At 41.9% G+C, this 17,191-nt stretch overlaps 1 protein-coding gene across 3 annotated transcripts in view; it reads right to left on the bottom strand.

Moving 5' to 3' along the window:
* PLCL1 (phospholipase C like 1 (inactive)) overlaps positions 1–12,819 on the bottom strand; it is a 211,302-nt gene extending 198,483 nt beyond the window's left edge. The window contains exon 1 of one of the 3 annotated variants that reach the window (XM_064515164.1): positions 12,716–12,819. Coding sequence is in view for 1 of the 3 variants with exons in the window: in XM_064515162.1 (XP_064371232.1) it covers positions 11,428–11,661 (234 nt within the window). In the remaining 2 variants the exon portion in view is untranslated. Of the gene's footprint in view, positions 1–11,427; positions 11,938–12,715 lie in introns of those variants that run through there. The other 2 variants (XM_064515162.1, XM_064515163.1) reach the window with 2 other exon arrangements.
* Between the last annotated feature and the right edge of the window lie 4,372 nt (positions 12,820–17,191).

The raw sequence follows: 17,191 nt of genomic DNA, 5'->3' as shown, positions 1-17,191 counted from the left end.
ACTTACTTTAATTAAAGGTAACGCAAATCACTCTTAGATAATCTATTACCAGCTCTAACATCAGCTTGCGCCTGATGAGTATGCCAGTTAAAAAAAACTTTTAAATACGCCATTTTAACTTGTATTTACAGTCGGCAGAAAAGAATAGGAGATAAGTCCAAAAAAGTATTTGCGACATAGGCAAGCTATTTGGCAGTGGAAAAACATGTTTCACCTTCTTATACATACACTATCTCTGCTGCAATGCCAAGTTAAAATGGTGGGCTTTATTTATTTATTTATTTATTTATTTTTTAAAGAGAAGTTGTACTTTGCAATAATTATTCTCTTGGGTACAGTAAAGGAAACAATATTACCATTCCACAGTGTTAGAACTCTGTAATACTGCAACATTTGGCCTAAAAAGTCTATTTAACACCTTATGTGAGTTTCCATAGGCATGCAAAGTATATGTGAAATACAGACAAAGGGAAAATAATCATTAGAGCAAATTAAATCGTGTTCTTTTGAACATATAGATAGCCAGATACATAAACAGTTCTCTGTTTTCCTTGAATGCTATTTGAAGAACTGTGCAATATGTGCTCCTGGCTGCAATATGCCACAACACCAGTTAGAGACATTCTATGATCCTCAAGTAGGTGTACAGTTAAATAAACAAAGTAAATGGCATTCCAAACAAACTAAAGTTCTGAACTGTACCACATCTAAACCACATAAATAGTATATCTCAGTTGGGTCATGTCTTTTGCTTCACAACTATTCAAGCAACAGAGGAAATGCTGCAAACGTTTGACGTTAGAAAACAGCTCTTTCCTCTCCCATTCCAGTGAACGGAACACTGTGCCCACACTGTTCCTTTCCAAATTCTCAAATTTCTAAAAATGATGCCAAGTGCGTTTGTAGTAGGAGTATCTTTGGAGAAGTTAAAAGCCAGTCTAAAGGAAATAGGCAGTTCCCTCTCTACAGGGAGAGGGACATGTGGAAGCCAGACATCAACTACATGCAAATTTTCTTATGAAAGCTGAGAAAGCGTATGGTATCTTCATGATCATTTCCTATTTAGAAGGGGAGCTGCTGCTACAGGGTCAGAGGGTACCCAGCCCTCTTAAGGCTAGTTTCTCTTTCACTCCACAGAGCGTACTTTAGTCTTGCTTCCTTGAAAAGCTGCAGCCAAGTTGCTCCTTTCTCTGGATGCTTTAGGCATTGCCCACAGCGCTGCCACCAAGGTGCAGCTCTTCAGCACCTCACTTCCTTTGTGTTGTTCTGAACCTCACTGCTTATTGCACTCACCTTGCTTCCTCCTTCAGGCTCTTCTTGCTAAGTGCGGCTGATCATCCAACATCATATCACATCCAAATGCGAGTGTCCTCAGAAAGGCAAACTCTTCAGGGAAAGAGATGGCCCTTTCATTCAAGCTCTAACTGTGGCAAGATTTCATCACAAATGCTTGTATGTCAGCATTTCACAGCATATAGGACATTGTTATGGTGAAAGACAGTAAATGAGGGTATAAACCCCATTTCATTAATCTTTTTTTCCTATCACTTAAACTTTACCCACCCACCCCCATCCTCCCAGCAAGGCTTCTGACCCCAGGCAAAACATCATACTTGCACAGGTGTATTTCTTCTCTTTCCCAAACCACAACTTGGAGTTATCCACATCCTCTATTTCTATTTCACATCCTCTATCCTCTACATCCACTGCTGCAAATTAGCTCCTCTTACAGGAAGGCAATACAGTCCACAGACTGGTCTATACGGTCTATGCTTAGGACCAGAACCTAATATAGTTTTTACCATTATAAATTATTTACATTAAGCCTTCAAAGTAAGCACAAATTCCTGCAGTGAACAGTCCTCCTTGGCAGCCAAGGATACTGGGATTACCTTCTGAAGTCAATGAACGGCCTTGAATTTGATTTCAATGAGATTTGAATCAGTCCCTTGAAGTGAATTACTTCTAGGCATAAACAAGTCCAATAGACAAGACTGGGTGTGAAAGTGCCTCTCCCATCCATAAAAAAGTTAGTAAAAAGAAACTGTATTGAATGTCAATGAAATTGTTAATAAGCATTCTGCACACACCCAACAGCAGCACTGCCAAGCAAATAACACACAGCAAGTGCATTTATTAAAAGATGCTGTTTATTAAATTGTCTCTCTTTCTCAGCTCTAATAACAACTTATTCTTTTCGCGCTTCTAATAGAAGCAACTGTTATCTGAAAACAATTCTCCAAAATTAGTTCTTTGTCAGTAATGTTTAGGTGTAAACCAAAAAATTTTTCCAAACAGACCTCATCTAGCTCAAAGTAGGATCAGCAGAGCAAAATTAACTACACTTCAAGTTTCTAGGAGCCTAAAGAAAAAAACTTCAAAGTAAAATATTTGAGTTTAGTGATTGGATATTTGGTTTGCAAAATATCAATCCAGTCCTTCATCCAGTGATAACTATGGGAAAATTGCCACTGTTTTCAGAGAGTGCAGAAACGGGGCTCGCACTCAGTCTGCATTGCTTTAGGGAACAACGCCACTGCAAGTCATAATACTCAGGGAAAAATTTCACGTGCTATATATACACTAGGACTTGCATTTTCAAATCACAAACAATTTTAGATAACATTAGAGGGATATATATAAAATAATTTTATTTATATTATATATATATTTATATAAACCTGATCTTTTTTTATATATATTATATATATAAATTTTATATAACATTAGAGACTTCCTTCAGGAAGTATCCATAGATATTTCTCAAAACAAATCTACATTCACCTACATTTACAAGAGTTACCTATCCCATATTTTAAAAGTGCATTAAGAGAAAACTTAATGTTAGGTATTGCAAAATATTATGCATCTTGCATGCAAACAGTGACAGTAGGCTAAAACTGCCAAAATCCAGCAAGAATATTCTCTTTTCTCAAAAGAAATTATACTGACAGAGGAAACATAGCTAAGCTGTGCCTGTCCTGCCTGTGCACTCCCAGCTGGCTCCTGCCTCCTCTGCCCAACTGCTAGCCAGGCTCTCCAATTTTTCTTCAGCTGCATCTGCTCCATGTGACAGCCTCCCCCTCCAGCAGGGCTTGCATTACAGATACTCCAATTTTCTGACCCTCACTTCAGTTTCTAAACATGGTCTCAGCCTGAACTTCAGCCTGCTGTGCCCCATGGCTTTCCCGTTACCTGACCACTACCATCCAACTCTTGTTTGAGCAGTTCTCCTTCCTATCCCAGTCCTACCTTTTCCTGGCACAACCACACACACTGTAGCCAAGACCTTCAGGCAGTCACTACAGCACACAAGCACAACAAAAAGTATCGACTTTGCAGTAGGATTCAGTGTTAGAGAATTTCTTAAGTTCATGAAGTCTTTTTCCACCAAGACTCCTGGCAGAAGATTTTTTTTTTTAAACACATACACTAAGAGAGGCACCAATACAAATGCAAAGAAAAGTGCAGGGTGCACAAAAGTAAAATGGGAGCAGCCAGGTGTACATTAGCAGCAGGCCTCTCAAACCATAAACACACCCCACATTCCATGTAAGCAACTCCCTTTTTGTCCCATTCTCCCCTCCCCAAAATCCTATCTGAAAGAGCTATATGAAGACTTATTGCAACTTTCAATCAAAACAGCTTAGTAATCTATTGGAACTGCCTAAAGAACTGAGAACATGCTATGCCTATCTAAAATACACCAGACAGATAATTAGATCCAAATTATGCTGGAAGTATCACTGCTCAACATGGCTTGACAAACTTCAGGTCCACATATCATGATTACTTTATCCAATTCACGAGTTCACTGAAAGGTATGTAATGAAGTAGACAGCTTTGCACTGAACAGGTATCAGACAACTATTCTTATTTCCTATTCAGAAGCTACATGCAAGTTACCAAAACAAACTTCCAGTCAAGAAAGAAGAGTTTGAAGTCCTCATGATCCACTGCCTTGCATCTTCTGTGCAGTCACTGACACCCATGCAAATCGGTATGTGGCAGCTTTGCACTACTCCAGAACAAATTTCCACTCTGCATGAGCTCCTTAACAAGGTCCTGGGCAGCAGACTTGCTCTCACTGCCCCCAGAAATGGTACCAAAGCAGCATGACACAGGCCAATTAGGAGAGACGAGACACCAACAGGATGGAGAGTCTCCTGGGAATAAGCAGCATGAATATAATGAATTTTTTTCCAAGTGAAAAGTTCAAGATCCTCTGTCTTTTCTCTGTCTCCCTGTAGCTGTTTTGCCAGGATTACTACAGAGATGAAGTGAGTCTTAGTAGTATTCCCGAGTACGCAACTCAGAGGAGAATCAAACCTTCACAGTGTATGTTTACAGCTAGAACAGCTTTTAAAAAATTCTCAGTACACTTTACTACTTGGTGCCAGTTGCCTTTTAGACTTTGATGCACCCTTAGATAGATACGTCACAATAACATTGCCTGACACATATTGCCCAAAATAATCCAAAGACCAACTTTGCTGGTCTACACAGCTCTGTAACAGGAATATTCTAGTTCAGTTTACCTCCAGTTAATTATTTAAATTACAGCCTGTACACGGCCTTAAGGATCAGAGACTTTAACCTTAATTAATACACAGGATAACAATGGACGAAGACTAAGTGACGTCATTATAGTAATCTCAGTAATTTAAACACATTTCAGGAAGAGGATCAGTAACCAGCAAAACTGCAAATTTCTGACTTTTAGAAGATTACTTAGAAGATACTATTCTACATAAATAAATTTCAATAACAAGAAAACGTTTGCTATACAGAAAGAATTAGGAACATGGCTTTGACTATAAATACACTCTTACATAGGTACATACAAAGCAATCAGGTAATCTTAAGAGTATTAGTATTTAGAAGAAGTATTCAGCCTTTTGCAGAACTTATCTCAACTTTTTAATCAAGCCTGAGTAGTTTCTAAACTGTAATTCATGTCAAAACTTCTAGGTCATATTGGCTAAAAGAAAAAATAATCTAGAATACATGTGTAATAAATATTTATATCAATCATCTTTCTCCACTTCTTAGTAAAACCCATAAAGGTATTACCAAAAATTACACCAGGTGCATCCTGAAAAGAAAAGTTATGCTAATTAATCTTGCAAACTTGATCAGCTAAATGTTTCACCACAAAGGATGCATTATGGGTTCTACAATAATTGCCTGCATCATTTTCACATTTACACCAAAGGACAAATATATATAGATACATACGTATGCGCACGTGCACATACACACACACACACAGAGCCCATTAACTCAAAACATTTTTGCTGCAGATGGAGCTGATCTCAGAGGAACTACAAAATGAATAAAATATTATTATAGAAAATAGTCTTAATAGGAGTCTGCAATCTCTGCACAGATATGAAAATTTACAATTTTATTAACTGCTGCTTAACATATTTGGTAAACAGGAGAAAACATTCCTCTGCTGTGCCCTACCCAACAGTGCCAGTACTTCAACAGAACATGGTTTTTGCAGTTAATTATGCACTTTTGCACAACAGCCTTTGTGCACACAGCATACTTTAAAAACAAATCAGCCAGTATCATCAATTGCATCTCCTACTCCTGGCAATAACAGCTGCTGTCTCTTATCTGGAGATCTATGAAATGATTTGTTGAAAAGACCTACCAGAACTTGTGCATGCAGATAAGTCAACAGACTGGCTGAATTACAGTTGTTGGTATCCTACAGAAAGGATACTGGCCCACCAGTTTGAAGGTCACTTCTTTAGGGATTTCATTGGAAGGCATTCAAATAATATTGAATATTGTGGTACTGTATGGAAAAATACCACAAAGAACAGTGCTATTCTTCATTTCTATCCACATGTTTAATGAGCCCGCCAGTCAAGGATTACATTGTGCGCTATACGGAACCAATTAACAGGAAAACTACTCCATAATTAGCAATCAACATAATATTAAAAAAATCCACTATAAGCTCTCATACAAGTAGTTTGCCCTAGAGGTTTTTCTTGAGGGTCCTACAGTCCACTCAAGTAAGCAGAAAGGATCCCTTGATTTTTAAAGATTCAGCACGGCCTCAAGTCCTTCTAGATGAAGGAGGAACGTAGGGTATGGTCAAGTGAACAGGATTTAGTTTAGAGGATGTATTACTTCAGTGCAGAGATGGCTGTAAATTGAATTATTATATTTTATGGGAAATCCAGGTATCAGAAACAAAACATCTAAATGAAACATGAAAAAAATCCCAAGAAATGGAAAGAGACCCCTCACATCACCCATACAGAAAGACCTTCACCAACAGGAGACAATTACAGATTGACTCAGGCATGAGGCACATAATGTGCTCAGCAACAAGCTGCAAGCAACTCTAGACCTGCAAAACAGAAAAAAGATCTCTAGGGTTTAAGAGACTTTTCTGTCAAAACTTAGATGCCTGAAAGACCAGAGGTGCATAAGGAGCTAGGTGAGCCTTCAGGACAGCTCCATGGGAGTTCATGCCTAAATCTTGTCTGAATCCCATTTTACACACTAGAGTTTTGTGGATTGGGGCTTGCATTCCTACAGAAAGTTATTACCAATATACAGTTCGACACAAAAATTCCACAGGACCTAAATCCTTCTTATTACAATGTTATCATCTTGAACACATCAATGCTATGTCTACCAACATTGCTTAGCTGGGGGTGGGCATTAGCCCTGGTCTTAAATACCTACTGCCCTAAACAAAGTATCATCATGCTAAATACAATAGCAACAGTTCCATAGAAAAACAGTCCATCTTCAGAGATTCTAATTATTGGATATAGTTCAACAAATCATTTGACAAAAGAAGGTCTCCAGCCAATATGGGTCCTGTTCAGATCTGCCAGATGGTTATGAAAAAAATAGTGGTGTATGGAATAGCTACCCCTGAGCAATTCAAATATCATCTCCAAAATGCTTCTCTTTCATAAAGCTGACAAAAATAGTTAATTCTGAACTAGCAACCAATAGAGAAGATTCTTTTCATTCTAAGAAATTATTACATTAGCAACATTAGAAAACTGTCTCTCACATTTCTTAACAGTGTATTTAAGTTTCTGTTATCAAATTGATGCTGGGTTAGACAGAGGTCAGCCTAGGCTGATAGTCCAGCTCCAGGAGCACATGAATGGGGAGACATACAAGAAACAGCAAAGTACAAAGCAATCAATCTTTTGCTGTAGCTTCCCAGCATTCAACAGCTTGTAGGTTAGGGACTTTCTTCACCGCATGGTTTTGGTGCACCTTGAAGTTCTTCTCCATCAATTTGTCATTTTGAACCTATTTACATTTCTGACTGCCACAGCTTTCCATGGCAGTTAAGTGTATGATTTAATTACATGTTGTGTCAGAAAGTACTTCTGTTTGTTTTAAACATGCTGCTACACAACTATGACAGGGTTTCCCCTACTTTGTGTTCTGTGAAAAAGAGTGAATAACTGTCCTCTGTTCTTCTCTCCACAATGTTCAGGAATTCACATACATCTAAAGTATCAGCCACCAGCTGCCTCTCTGCAGGGAGATCTGATTGATTTCTCATTTTGTGGGAGCCTTTCCATGGTTAGGCATACAATTCTTGCCCTTAAGCTCTGCTGTATTCTTTATGAAATGGGGTAGCCAGACTGAAGATGGAGGGGTTTTGTAACAATTTTATTAAGTATTATTCTCAATTCTTCACCTAAGACTTCCTAACAAACTGTTTTCCTTTCAGCCACTTCTAAGTACTGAGCCAATACTTCCACAGAAACATCTGCAATGACTGCAAGCTCGCCTTCTTCAGTAGTAAGAACTAAGGTAGGGCCAATCATGCATACTAAGATTAGATTTATTTTTCACAGCATGCATTACTTTGCTCTTTGCCACTCCATATCATGAGATATGCTGCTGCAGCTCATCAGGGGCAGACTAAAACTTCACTACTCTTAATTTTTTGAACATTTGCAAATTGTGTCACCTCACTATCTTCCTCTTTTTCTGGGGCATTTATGAATACACTGAAGAACATAGTTGTGGTAGAAATCACTACTTGGCTATCAAATAATTAATCAACTTGTAATTAATCTCCCATAATCATAGTTTTAACTATTAAGCAGACGGCATCTAAATGTAAGCTTACAGAGCAAAAAGCAAAATACAAGTTACTACAGAATCATTACTCTCCTGAAGAATTCTGCTGTCTTTTGAAAAGAATTCCTACTTAGTCATGTTGCATAGGTGGATGTATCATGTATTTGAAACATGTGAACTGTGTCAGCAAGCTTCAGAACACAAGCTGAAAGAAACTAAGTCTCATATTCTTTATTTATTTTAAAGCTAAAAGTGTCACTAGGACAAATACAACTACTTGAAACAAAACAGCTAGCTATAATCTTATTAACCAGTCACTTCAGTTTATTGGAACTTGAAAAAAATACAGTCAGAACAGATTTCCTTGATGTACTGTTTAATTTAAGAGCAAAATCCCAATCCTCAGTCCTTAAACAAGTAGTATATGATGTGCAAGAACAACAAAAATGGCTTTTAAAGAAAAATATGTATGTGAAACATATGAAAACATTTGAAAGAAATTTAAAGGTAAGAGGTCTTATAGTTCTACTATGAATAAAGAATTTTGACTCTGCTGTTCCTGCTTCAAGTCTACTTCACAGGCATAGTCTGCTGTTATTAACACCATGCAGTGCTGTGTTCTCTGCTTCAGTATCTTTAGACAGAGATCCAAAAAGAAAAAAAAGATCCCAAAAGTATGTACTGCTAAACAAATGCAAACAAAGCAGAGAGAAGTCTGATAAGCACTGACCAAGGAGTATCTCAGTAAAAAGTTACAAAGTATTTCAGTAGGCATTAAAAAACAAATTACAGTCTCTTCCTACCCATCTATTAACATGCTTGAACATCACAATGTCAGTAGGAGAATGGCAGAAGGAAAATAGCAGCAATCAACTTTGTTTGGAAAACTATCATAGGGAGGCTTGTAAAGCATTACATATTAAGAAAGAAGAAATCCTGTCCTCTTTTTTTGGGGGGGGGTGGGGGGGGGGAAGAGAGAGAGAGAGAGAGAGAGAGAGAGAGAGAGAGAGAGAGAGAGAGAGAGAGAGAGAGAGAGAGAGAGAGAGAGAGATACATGCATGAGTGAGTGAGTGTAAAAAAAAAAAAGAACCTAAATAACTAATGCATATGTATGGCGAGTTCTCCAGCGCACAAGCCAACTACAGGTATTTCTCATTAATGCTATTTCAGTTTTCCCTCAATCTACAAAGCTGTGAATGTTATCAAAGCAAAATGTGAGTAAAAATATTCCAGCTACATTTTTTCTATATATAGATGAGTTACCCTGTTTCTGCAGCCAAATAATAGAGCACTTGAACACTTTCAAGATTACCTAGAAGGGTTCATATTTTACTTACAGTATATGCCAAACGTAACTTGCTGCAGGGAAGGTTTTTAAAGTAAGTCTCTGTTCAGTCCTTTATACTCCACAGTCATCCTGTGGAGGCCAAAACACTCCACCAATGTAAGCAACTCTCTGGCTTCCTTAGGAGTTGTGCTCTCAGATGCTAACCTCAAAACTTGCAGAGAGTTCTAAAAGATAGTGGGTTTTTTGTTTTTTGGTTTTTTTTTTTTAAAGTAAACTTTGATCACATAAATCTATGGAAGTTAAACTCTTCCATTTACTGTTCATGTGCTTAAAGTATATTTTCAAATGACAGAGAGAAACAGGAGTACAAGGCAAAACTGCTCAATTCTTGCAAAATAAGAGCTTGCCCCCACTGCACAACTTGCTTTGCTTTCTCAATCCCCCTATTTACCCAATAAGATCACTTTAAGGGAAGCAATGGAATACTATTCTGTGAATTTACATGAACATACAGGCTTACTTAGATTAAAAGAAGTTTTATTTAAATTAAAAAAAATTGTAGCATTCATTGTCACATTATGTACAGTGTTTACACAGAATTCCTGCATATTAAAGTACTTCAGCAGAAAACCCTGAAAAGGTAAAATATGAGAAGTATTCCCCAAGTTAGTCACTGGTATGATGCCAAAGAGAAACTGCTCTTCAGAACACTTTTATATACTATTCAGACAACCTTGTGGGAAAATAAGCTTCATACTGTATACACAGTCCCAACAGGATAATGCCTTCGAGATGCACAGTGTGCAAATTCTCAAGTTCTGATCCTTGCTATCAGAGACAACCCTGTCATTTAATTTAACTCATCAGCTTACCATAGTTAGCCTCAAAAACCAATTATGACTTTCTGCTCTTACTGTTTCTACCGCAAGACCATTACAGATCCTTACTCTGATGGTCAGAAATCATTTTGTAGTTTCCAGCCTGAATTCATTCATAGGTATCCCTTTGTTCTATAACGACAAAATTTCCCTCTGCAACATAACGATAAAGAGCAATCATTATCCTCTGTTAGCCAATATTTTTCCAGGCTAAACAAACCACACTCATTCAGCATTCATTCATCTTATCAGCCTATCCTAGCTGTCCTTCCCTGTACCTGTTTTGGTTTGAATGTACAATTCCCAAACACAGGCAACAAATTTTAACCAGTGTTTCAGAGAAGGTCTTACCAGTTCCTTGTATAACAGCATTAATACTTCCTCTCTACCAGAAGTATCCCTGTTGATTGATACCATCCCAGGACATATCTCAAGAAATTCCTTCCAGCTGCAAAACAGATCACTATCATTCTCAGCAATATTGCAAAATATCACTCGATAGTGAAAGTGGCACACAATTAATTAAAACATATCTATCAAATGTTCTTTGCTTCATGCCTTGAGCTAGAGTTTTGCCCAGTGCTTTCACACATTTTTAAAAGCGAAGCCTCGTTTTCCAGCATTCCCACTGATGTCTTCTGAAGTAGTGATTAGCACGTAGGAGAGGGTCAGGTGTGACCATATGTTAAATGAAGTTTGCTCAGGAGACTTAACTCACCATCTCCCCAGGAATTAGTGATTAACTTACACGCTTGCAAGGAGATACAATTTCACCTCAGACTAAATAGCTTATTCTTAAAAGCTAATCTGAGAAAAACCAAAGCAGAGGAGTGTACTCAGAAGGCTATTCTCCTTACCAGCTTATAACAAAGACAAAGGCTTCAGGCCAGCGCTTGACCCGTTAGTTTCCCGCTAGGGGTGTAAAGCACATGGTGCTGCACAGCAATCTGCGCTGCACTCACTTTCCAAACACGCCGTCTGCTAATTCGCGGCGCCGCATGTTGTTTCTATCCGGAGAGAAGAGAGCCGCCGCGGGGAGAAGCTGCTGGCTCTGCCTTCAGGTGCCCCGTGCCCGCCGAGCGCGGGCAGGCAGCAGCTGCCACACGGAAACTTCACGGCCGCGTCGGCAGCCACCCGGCGCGAGACCCGCCGAGGGGGACTGCCGCCCCTTACCTTGATGATGCTGCTCCTGCGCGGGGCGGCGCGGGCAGCCTCCAGGAGACCGGCCTCGGCGTCGGCCGCCGCCCCGGAGCCGCCGCCGGGGAAGCGCTCGGCGGCTCCGACGGCCGCGACGCCGCTGCGGCGCTCCCGCCGCCTGCCCGCTCCCGGAGCTTCCAGCGACGCTGCCTCGGGCTCCTCGTCGCCCCGGCGAGCAGCGTCGAGGGCGGTGCGGCCGTTGCCTGCCATCGCCCCGCCGGGCGCGTCAACTTCTGTCGGGGCGCGGGGGACCGCCGGAGCGCGCCTGGCGGCTGCCCCTCACCGCACCGCGGCACCGGCACCAACTTTCTCGGCAGGAGCCATCCGCGGCCGCGCAGGACCCCGCGCGCAGGGCGGCGCCCGCGGCACGGGCAGGTCCCGCGGGGGGGCGGGCGCGAGCGGCTGCGCGGGGCGCGGGCGCCGTGCGGGGAGCGCGCGCAGGAAGTGCTGCCGCAGCACCGCTCCGTTGTGCCCGAGCCGGGCTTGTTTTGACAGGCAGCGCTGACGGACAGGGCGCCGGGCCACTCAGCGCCGGAGCGACTGCCCGCGGGCGCCGCGGCGGCCAATAGGCGTCGCGGGGGGCGTGTCCCCGGGCCGCCTGGAAGGCGTTGTCGGCGGCGCGCGGAGGCGAGCGGCCGCGGGGCAGGTAGGGTGGGCTACGCGCACGCGGAGCGCTTGGGGCGTGGGGAGCCCTCACCGCGCCCGGGGAGACGCTGTGCCCCCTCGCGAGCCGGGTGCCCGTAGCACTTCTTTCTAAGGGGAGCGTGCGGTTGCGCTGGATCAGCCGCGTGAATACTTCCCGGCGTGTATTTTAGGAAAATGCGTTTGTGCTCAGGGTAAAAATAGAGTGTATAAAGAAAGAGGTTTTAGGTTAACTCCCCTCAAAACTAGTAATCCATGTAATTGCAGCGTTTATGTCGGAGGCACTTGTGTTAGGACCGTGGCCGTGGAAGAGAAAATGGTTAGAGACAGATATATCAGGGATGCCTCTAAGTCAGGCGACGTACGGTAGAAATGCGATAGCAAGGGCACATGAGAGAGTGTTGCCATGTCAAATAGTAGCGTTGCTATTTTAACGGTGAACACGGCATTTAAATCCCTTTTACTGTGGACGGGCGATCGAAGGGGACGCCCGGTGTGGAAGAGCGCTGTCTCACAAGACTGGGCAGGACAACGCTCCCGCTGAGACCCTGCGCCGCTTTAAAACGAGCCCCTGAGGCACAAAACGATACGCGGCGGCAACTCGGCCGGCTCATCGACTCACCTGAGAAGCACTCGCGGAGAGCTGAGCCGAGCTCCGGCCCCCCAGGCTGCTCACGGCGCCGCTCCCCGTGTGTCACCGCCGCGCGGGGCAGAGGGGCGCACGCCCGCCGGGCCTCCCGTCCGGGCGCCGGGGCACCTCGCCGTGGCGGCCGCCGGCCCGGCGCGGAGCCGCGGAGCCCCCCGCTGCGGGGCGACGCCGCCCCCTGGCGGCGAGGCGCGGCAGGGCCGGGCGGGGGTCGGCGCCGCGCGCGGTCGGCCGTTACTGCGCGGGGGCGACCGTTATCGGTGGAGCCGCGCGCGGACGGCCGTTACTGGGAGGGGGCGACCGTTAGTGGGGGGAGGGGGCGGCCGTTGCGGGTGGCGCCGCGCGCGGACGGCCCGCTCCTGCACGCTGGGTCCCTTGGGGCGCGCGGCGCGGCGTCCCGTCTCGGAGACAATTTTTTTTAGAAAGACAGCGGAGACTAGGAATTAGGCAGACAAGGGGAGCAGTTCAGAAAGGCTCGTCGGCAATCGAGCGTTATTACAAGCTGATGCTCTCGTTCGTAATTGTTCAGATGGTATTTAGTTATAAGATTATCCACATGGCAACATCAGGCAAGGGGAGTGCAGCAAAGATAAAAGACAGCGTAAAAAAGATGAAATCATGTGCAAGGCAGCCTGAGAAAAGATCTGGTGAAGAGACTGTGTAGAAAGAATAAAATTGAGGGGTAGATTTGGACAAGCTGATAAACACTGGAGATGTAAGACTATCCAGAGTGAAAGTTACAGCCACAGCCTTACAGGCAGTAAGACCCAACAGGAAGTTTTGTTCCTCTCTGATTTTCTAAAGTAATGTCATAATTAATGTGTTGGGCACCTGTTGGCAGTTAACGATTAAGCAGGAAAGGGTAAGGGGCAACCTCCTTGCACCAGGCAGTCACTAGCTACTAATAAGTGCCTGGTTATAGGACATAATTGCTACTTAAAGGATGTGAATTTTTATAGAGAGAGATGTATATAAAATATGTAGACAGATACACACACTCTCTCACACTTTCTCACACTCTCTCTCCTTAAAGCACAGCTTATACCAAGCTTACCAAGGCAGTAACCTGTCTTTCAAGGATACCAAGTCATTGCAATAAAGAGACAAAGAATAGAGCTAACAAAAGTTTATGGTTGTATATACGGATATTGTCACATGGACTCACCTAAGAAGACTAAAAGACAATAAAAGTAACTATGTACACCATACATTTCTAGGGTGAATTATTACTTAAAGCAGAAATATGTTGTACCTTTTTTGTATGTTCTATGAAATCATATGAATTTCATTCACCAGTGTAATTATTTGTAACCAGTGAATTACTCTCACAGCTGCAGTGCACTGCATCCAGCAGAACTGTCTTGTAGCGTGTTGCACACAAAGAAAATACTTTATCTTTTCTAGGATATTTCTTATACATTTCAAATTAGATATTTCTTCTCAAATCCATTTGTCTTCTGGGATCAAAAGTTTAAAGTCATTCAACTTCCATTTTAAAATTTAACCTTTTACAGCTGTAGCCTTTAATTAAAAATGGTCTGCAGGGAATCTAAAAGTTTTAAGGTTCATGTACATCAGGCCTATTGGGAACACAAAGCGAATCGTATCTGTCTTGTTCACAGGGTGCAGAGGTTTTATAATTATGTATGAAACAGCTAAGATCTACAGCTTTTATAGTGTATTGCATGAATATAATGTTTTCTTCATTTGTATTATTTCAAAGAAGAATTAATTGTATTAATAGTCAATAATTTGTCAAAAGACGTGTGAAGTGTTGAGATCACAAAGTCCAGGATCCTACTATCACGGGAGCTGTGTTACGTGAGCTTCTTCATCCACTTGGTGTTCTTGTGCCTGCTGGTTTCCCAATGCTATTGCTGGCTGCGGTGCAGGAAAGTTTCCCTGGACTGCAGAGCCTAGGTGGTACCTGCAGGTCGCCTGTAATGTGCCGAACAAGTGAAAGTTTCACTTGTCTTTTAACATGAGATCATAACTAGTTAGAAACTGGAAGCCACTTTAAGTAAGTGATCTGTAATCTGGCATGTGAGTACTAAAATGAGCCAAAAAAAGATAGATCTGAGATAGTTGGAGATGGCTCAATGTGATAGAGTTTAGATAAATCTTTGCCCAGAAGAGAATAGTGAATATTTTTAATACTGTAGCATCTCTGAGTAAGCACCTCCAGACACTCTTTAATTATCTGTACCTATCTGCTTCTGTTCGTAAATATGGAGAACCATGAACTATGAAGGAAAAGAGCAGGTGAAATTTATACTTTTAATACCTAGTCAAAAAGAGAGTTAACAAAAGGAAGCTTTACACTAAAAACCTTGTATAGAAAGCTAAAAAAAAAAAAAAGATTACTTAGTGAGAAATGTATTTAACAAATATCCATATTCAGTTTTAAGGTGATCCATTGCTCCCGACCATACATAAACACTGCACTGTATCATCCTAAAATTACTCTTTTGTGATTTGCCATTTGTATACACTTTACGAACAACAGCAGTACTTGAAGTTATGCTTAATTCTTTACACAAGAGACCAGTTAGAAACTTTAAGTTGCAACACATGGACTCCATCCACATTCTTTTGCATTAAAAGGCAATCAGTGTGCTGTTGGCTTATACATGTCAGGGTGCAGCACGGGCCTGCTGCTCCCTGAGGGAGGGGAGCAGGGAGCAGCACTGCGGGGATGGGGATGGGCCGAGGCCCCAACATTGGATCAGGCCCGATGAGGGTAACCGGGATCAGATAAGGCCCTGCGATGGCCGGGCAGGGCTGTGGAGACGGAGATGGCACAAGGAGGGGGGCTGGTGGGTCCGTGGTGGGGCTGGAGCCCGTTACTGCTGGGGCATCGCGGGGCAGGGAGTGACGGCTCCAGGCTGGGCTGAAACGGGGGCCTGGGCCTGGGGCGGGGGAGGCCCGTTAGTGCCCCAGGGCCGTGACGACGTGGAGGATCAGACTTTACCTACAGTTGCAGGAATACTTTCTGCAACTTAGAAGTGCCTGAGTTCTTGTTTAATATACTATATTTCATCCTTTTTATATGGAGTCTTTCTGGATGTGGGACTAATTATTCAGGACAACATTTTAAAGGCTCACTTTTTTGCAGAGCAATGGAAATGACAAAACAGAGGCATCCTCTCTTTGCCATTGTGTTGGACACCCTGGAACACTCTTTCCTTTGTAGGTAAGTAGTTTAAGTAATGGAAGTAGAGAAGAGCTTACTGTGCGTTCCTCCATAGCATTTCCGGTAGCCTGCATGGAACTAACTGCGTTGCTGCAGACATTGAGCTTCCACTATCGAAGTAGCTCATCTAAAGCTAGCTCTCTGTATCTCTATACCGTATGAAATCTGCATCATAGACATATCCTAAAGTAGGTAGAAAGGAGGAGATAAGGACACATTCTCAAAAACAGTCAAGGAATTCACTCAAGCTAAGAAAGTCTAGATGATAGATTACAGTTCTATTTGTGTTTGTCTGAAGACAACCTGAGTCAGCAAGTGCCTGAGGTGTGTCTAATACTTTTTTATACGCTCAACTTATTCCATCCTTGAGATACACAATTGTTGCTTAGTGGGCGTATTTTCTGTCATAAAATAGCTGAAAATACAGTCTTTTGGGAGCTTTGCTGGAATATATCTTACATAAGCCACTAGTTTTGACCTAGATAGTGCTTTTCGGGAAGCTCATACAATTAAGTATTCTGTTGGGAGCATGAAGGTGGTGCTCCTGTACCAATTGACCATGACTGTTGAAGGGTGAAAACTGCCATCTTTTCCTGTGACTGGAACATCTAATTTGCAAGACTGGGAGAGAGCAATAGGGAACATGTTGTAATTTTTTCAAGTACATATTCACAATGATAGCAAATCATACTTCACTTTAGTATTGATTAGATTTACACAAAACTATTGATGAGAAAATGTATCGCTAGAAAATTCTTAAAGTGGTGGTTTCTTAAGTCTCAGTAGTTACTGTGTGTGTTTGTGTTGTTACACCTTGATTATGAAATTATTAAATAAAAATGCACATTAATGATATTTATTTATATAAACATGTTAGTAAACTTCAGACTTTTTTGCAAGTCATCCTCATGTCATATTTTGTCTGTATAAATATAATTTTCTAAACTGGAAAAAAGCAAATCTGAGTCAGTAAAAAGTAAATATAGACAAGGTCATAATGTTTAATATTTTTAAAACAAATACTGTATATACTTTCAGTTTTTCTTGTATTTAAAAATAAAATATTTACACCTATTTGATTCAATGTCTCTTAAGTTATTTGGTGATTCTTGTTTTGTCTTGCCTCCTACTCTGTAGAGAAAAACACTATTATTATGTGTTTTCTTATTTTCTAGGTAGTATAAATGTTGTGTCTTCTCTAACTTAGCAAGAAGTTCTTTCGTGATATGCCTCTATCTTAATGATTTTCTTGTTCCAGC

This window comes from Dromaius novaehollandiae, chromosome 7 (assembly GCF_036370855.1).
Source record: "Dromaius novaehollandiae isolate bDroNov1 chromosome 7, bDroNov1.hap1, whole genome shotgun sequence".
NCBI classification, from domain to species: domain Eukaryota; kingdom Metazoa; phylum Chordata; class Aves; order Casuariiformes; family Dromaiidae; genus Dromaius; species Dromaius novaehollandiae.
Note: the sequence above shows the minus strand (reverse complement) of the source record. Positions and strands in the feature narration are given on the sequence as shown.